A 5,743-nucleotide genomic window follows, 5' to 3' on the forward strand; every position below is an offset into this window, starting at 1 on the left:
AAACTTCAAATACGTGGTCATGAAACATGTGCAGGCATCGCACTGAGTGAAGACACCTGATTGGCGCATTCTGTAGGAGCGGGGCTCCGTCACCGTGCCGGAAACGTAGAGCACCGATCTACATCATTGCCAACCCGTTTTTTAGGAAAAAACAACTAGGAAATCCTCTCCCCTGACAAAAAGCGGTGCCGAGACGGAGCGTTTGACGGCTGTGTCACTAATGCCTGATACTACCACGTTGAAAATTTACCACCACGTGTGCGTACTGATACGCTTGTCAAAATCAAATGTTCGGCCACACAAAGCCATTTATCGAAGCGACTTTAAACGCATGTCAAACACTGAAGCGCAGTTATCAGTGAACGTAATCAGTGAACGTAAAGAATAATGCGACAAAATAGATTCAGACGAGGTTACTCGTGAGTGAGAAGTGGCTTCACAGTATTTAAGGCAATAGTGTTGTACACAGACAACCGACTACCGACCCAAGTTTTCACAGAACAGTTAACATACCGAAACGAAGTGTGAAATTCGTAATAGAAGATACTGCTTCATATTATTATACAGGAACAATAAATGCGAATAATAAACGCAAGGAATGTTCATCAGGGGCGTGCACTTTGCATCCCTGAGTACCAACACCAGATGGGTGAAATGTTCCTTTGGCCCCCAGTTCTCGAAACGCAAGTAACCGGTGCCAACGCCTATCAAAATAAAACACATCACAGTGGCCGGCACACGGGCACATTTCTAACACAATAAGTAAGAGCTACATAACAAACTTTGACCAACAATGCTCCCCACGCAAAGAAAATCACTCGCATCGAAAAATAATATAGCTGGACCGGAGGTCACAGGCACCTTTTCCAGATCATTAACTTCTCCACTACTTGCTGCTTTGACGTCATTTCTAAACACTTGATTTCTGATAACTCGCTTAACGCCAGGTCATATGCCAGGATAATTTGCGCCAACCTCGAAAATAGTTGCCGTCGTTACGCGGTCTAGGCTCACCGAGCAATGGCGCAATTACGTCCACTGTACATAGGGTCAGCTTGTTTGCAACCAAAGGCGCGCGCGAAATCGTCTACAACGGTGAGGGGTCCGTTGCACTTGCGTCGGCCGTTGCGACCACCGCACTGAACGAAGCACCAGATCACCAGAAGCAGCTCGACATCCGTCCAATCCTCGTAGCCGGCTAGCCTGGCGGTCTGCACGCGTCCATTGGTAGCCTCGGCTAGGGCACCCAGGATGACATGAAACGAAGTCACCCTTCGCACTAGCTCAACGTGCTCCAGCCCGAGGTGACGCAGCAGCACCTGGCTTCCGAAAAAGCAGGCCGACTTAAGCGTAAATGCCAGCTGGAGTTTCCGGTCGGTCGTTTCTGCGAACGCGGTAGCGGAGAATGCCTCGGCAACTTCGCCGCCCAGGGTCGCGTACTTCACAGCGTCCAGGTCTTCCAACGCATATAAGGGCTTCTCAAGGACTTCGGGCAAGAGTTCGAACTGGCCGTGGGCGGGGTGGAAGGAGAGGCGGGCGCTTCCATTAGTTACGAATTCCGCCATAGATATGTCGGCTGCGGTCATCGCACGAGCATCGGCCGCAAGACGGACGTTGTCGAACACATTTTCACTCATGTCTGGGAAGAGTCCGTACATGTCGTCCAACGTCGTGGCGTTGGGAGCCTCCAGCAGTCGCAGTGAGCCGACCAGCCCCGCCTCCGTCAGCATGGGCTCGGGAATGGCTCCCAACCACGGCGACGCGCCGAGGTGCCTGCGAAGAGCCGCCTGCACGGTGGTCTCGACGGTCAGGACGTCGACAAGCACACGCGTCGTGATTTGGCGGCTCAAGTAATCCGCGTAAAAAGCAATTCCCATGTACACGTGCGTGATGTCGGCGCAGAAGAGCGCGTGTTCCCTACTCGCTAAGGCCTTGTCGCTAATAAAGTACTTCGTGACTGTCTCCGAACTACTCAGTAATGAGAGAGCCTGTGCGACAACCCAACCGACATAATAGGCCATGACCGCTTCGCTCTGGCTCACAACTAAGGCAAAGAACTGCTTGAAGAAATAGACGTTCTCAATGCTTACGAGCAAGACCGAGCCTTCGGAGAAGTTCAAGCTCGACCGTATGCTGCTCTCCCATTCGGAACTCTGGATAGGATTATCGGTCTTGTTCACCATCGCCTTGAAGGTGCTGTTCTCCAGGGCGGTCCAGTTCGGTGTCGCGAGCGCAGCGCTCAGGGCGGGTACCATCTTGTCCTCTAGCATTTTGTGTTCTCTGTAGGAATGCGCTCGTGCATTGACGCCTCCGAATGCGGCGACCATACTGTCGTAGTACGCCTGGTAGTGATCTTTGTCGGTACTCTTCTCAAGCATGCGCTGCCTCCCGGATAACACCAACCCATAGAAGGGCGAGGGCCTCAATGTGACGTGTCCGTTACTCTGCACGATGAACTGGAGGACGCTCGCCCAGCTCCAGGTGGTAGACATGGAAACGAAGATGCGTAGAAGGCGCGAGGTGTTGCTCAACTCAGGCCAGCGTACGCCGAAGTCTGCCAGCAGCGACCGCGCCTCGCCCATGTGGTTGCGGTCTAGCGTGTAGACATGCGCGCAGGACTGATACAGCATAGCGGCTTTCTGCATCGCGGTCTGCCCGCGTTGGGGAGGTGTCGCCTCATTCGCCATAGTCGCCACTTTGGCCATGAGTCTGGGTAAGAGCGTATATCGCAAGAAGTGTAAACATACTGCTTCTAGATGTGTAGTCCATGCGTACTTACACATGATACCAATTTGTGAACTCACTCTTAGTAAGAGGCAACGGTCGGGAAAAAAAAGTGGAGCTCACTAAGACTCACTTAATATATTTTGCGCTTAGGGTTCACTCGGACTCCCCACAATTTTTCTCAACCGGACTCACTCGGACTCAAACTCGCCAAAATATTACTCACCCGGACTCACTTAGACTCACGGCTCGATCTGGGTGTGACAGTCTCGATGAATCGACTCATGAGTGAGTTTACCGACCTGTGACAAGCAGTGACCAAACGTACTGATCAAGTTTACCTTGTGTTTTGCGCCCGTATCCAGCAAGAGGTTAGCAGGCTGAAAATTTTCGTTAACGAATGCATAAGAACTGTGACCGGGCCAACGTGACTCGTGATGCACGGATATTAATTGCTGAGGTTTTACGTGCCAAACCCACGATATGATTTTGAGGCATGTCGTAGTGGAGTGTTAAGGAAATTTCGATGACCTGGTTTTTTTTGGCGTGCCGCTAAATTTACGTGCACGGCCCTCTAGCATTTCGCCTCCATCGAAATGCGACCACCACGTCCGAACCTTTACAAAAGATAACTTCTAAACTTTATAAAGAAAAAAAGAATAACTGGAAAGTATCTCTTACGCTACGTGACAGGGGAGGGCAATATATTTTTTTCTTGAGAAATAAGCGTAGGACACATTATATTAACTACCAACTAAACCCACTATCATGTGAAATTAGGGTTCAAGATTTCACAGTCACATTTTTTTTCTTGTTTTTGAGAAAAGGTACATTTAATCTTACACCCCAGCTTGAAGTTTGGTTCTCAAGTACAAATAAATTTATCAACTCTGCAGCGCGTAAAATTGTACCGAGTAAACGTCAAACCATGTTCATTCAGCACGCTAAATATCACAATGAAATATGCAATAGCTGTCGATCTATAAAGATGAAACCAAGATGACCCATTTACCCTAGCATGCCCCATAGAAGGACAAAACAGCGCTCATATTTTGTCATTTCCACGCAAGTGTACTCCGACGTTTACTGCGCTGATATTAAAGTATACGCACACGCCCATGGAGAACCTGAAGCGTTGATTCTTGAACTAAATGCGCACACTAAAGAACGACAAAACGAAGAAGACACAAGGACCAGCGCAGCCTACAACTGAACACGACATATATAAATGCCCTTGAGAACCATCTCGTCACCACCGCGCATGGGCAACAAAGCACACATTCCCCTTGAAAAACACTGAAAAACAACAAAAACGATACAGTATCTCATTTGTTTAATTAAGCAAGTTAATTTCCCTGTTGTCAAAAGTGACAGAAGGATGACTCACAGTCGTTTTGTTGTCGTTCAGTGTGCGCGTTTTGTTCAAGAATTAATTCAAACCAACTAGCCCCCGTTTCCGTTTTACTGAAGCATCGACCCCTCCCCACCGTTCACACTTCTTTTTCTCGGTACAAATCTCTGCTGGGAGGTAGGGACAATACTCACTCTTGGTAGATAGTGTCTCTGACAGAGTGGGAGTGCGCAGCTTCCCAGCGACTGCAGACGTGTCCGTAGAAGTCCACGCAGGGCGGCACCGACGCGTTTAGGTTGGCGTCCAGCAACGCCTGGAGTCGCTGGCAGGCTGGCGACGAGCACGGCGCCGTGGTCACCATTCTGACGTAGTAGGCGACACCGATGAGGGTCAGCATAAGCGCCGCGACGGTCGCCAGCAGCGCCGGTTGGAGACTGCTTACACTGCCGCTGTTGGCCGCCTCGAACGCGCGAGCCAAGTGCTGCTCGGGTTGCCACGCGGGGGACACATCCGCTGGAACGGGCGTCGGATTCCAGGACAGATAGTCGCGGCGCGGCGGTGGCTGCTCTGGCTGCTCCGCCTGGGGTCGGTTCGGCTTGGAGGTTGCTGCTTCTCCAGTCTGAAGCGTCTTGGCCAAGACGCCGAAAAGCATTATGGACGACAAGTGGACGATTTCTCGTCCACATTACACGCAACAAGATAAAGACGAGGTACCGATGACACTGATAACAGCTGCTTAAGCCAACGTCGTACACTGCAACATACCGAGTTTTACATGCGAAGCATTTCTTAGCGAACTTCTGCGAGTTTGAGCGTATCTATCTATCTATCTATCTATCTAGCCGCCTACGACTTTGTTCTCTCCTGGCCGTTTCGTTAATCGGATGTATACCAAAATTGGTATGCAATAACATGACCGTATTACGAACATAAATGACAGGTCATAACACGAAAATCATGACATGCATGTCATGAACAGCATGATTTGAATTCCACGGCCTTGGGGCTCTTGCGGCCATTCCGTTAATTTCATATATACCAAAACTGGTATGACGTGACAAGAGTTCATGGCCAACATAATGACAGGTCCTAACGTGCAAATCATGACACGCATGTCATGTGCGGCATGATTTACATGACATGATCTCGGGGCGCTCGCGGCCGTTTAAATGAATGGATATATACGAAAACTGGTATGACGAAACATTTCGACATGAAGAACATAACCGACACGTGGTAACATGAAAATCATGACACGCGTGTCATGCACGCCATGATTTACATGCCACGCTCATGACGCACTCGCGGCCGTTTCGCTAGGTTGATATACACCAAAATTGGTATTGCGCGATGTGACTGTATGAAGAACATGAATAACAGGTGGTAACATGAAAACCATGACATGCATGTCATGTATGTCATGATTTACATGCCACGCTCATGGTGCATTCGCGGCCGTTTCGCTGGCTTGATATACACCAAAATTGGTATTGCGCGATGTGACTGTATCAAGAACATGAATAACAGGTGGTAACATGAAAACCATGACATGCATGTCATGCATGTCATGATTTACATGCCACGCTCATGGTGCATTCGCGGACGTTTCGCGGGCTTGATATACACCAAAATTGGTATTGCACGACGCGACTGTATGACGAACGTAAA

General features: G+C 49.5%; 1 protein-coding gene across 1 annotated transcript; it reads right to left on the minus strand.

The window, feature by feature from the left end:
• Positions 1–391: 391 nt before the first annotated feature.
• LOC119393596 (neprilysin-1) lies at positions 392–4,727 on the minus strand. Its single transcript, XM_037660705.2, has 2 exons — positions 4,270–4,727; positions 392–2,709 (listed from the first exon to the last, which is right to left on the minus strand). Exons 1-2 carry the CDS (start codon positions 4,725–4,727, stop codon positions 1,011–1,013), a joined length of 2,157 nt encoding a protein of 718 aa, XP_037516633.1. The 3' UTR covers positions 392–1,010.
• Between the last annotated feature and the right edge of the window lie 1,016 nt (positions 4,728–5,743).

Source organism: Rhipicephalus sanguineus, chromosome 5, assembly GCF_013339695.2.
Source record: "Rhipicephalus sanguineus isolate Rsan-2018 chromosome 5, BIME_Rsan_1.4, whole genome shotgun sequence".
Classification (NCBI taxonomy): Eukaryota; Metazoa; Arthropoda; class Arachnida; order Ixodida; family Ixodidae; genus Rhipicephalus; species Rhipicephalus sanguineus.

Bases quoted from the DNA above. Each gene is read 5' to 3' on its own strand.
- LOC119393596 (XM_037660705.2), bottom strand. From the start codon at position 4,727: ATGCTTTTCGGCGTCTTGGCCAAGACGCTTCAGACTGGAGAAGCAGCA. The intron at 2,710-4,269 runs GTGAGTATTGTC...GCTCTTACCCAG, and splicing joins AGAGACACTATCTACCAAGA to ACTCATGGCCAAAGTGGCGA.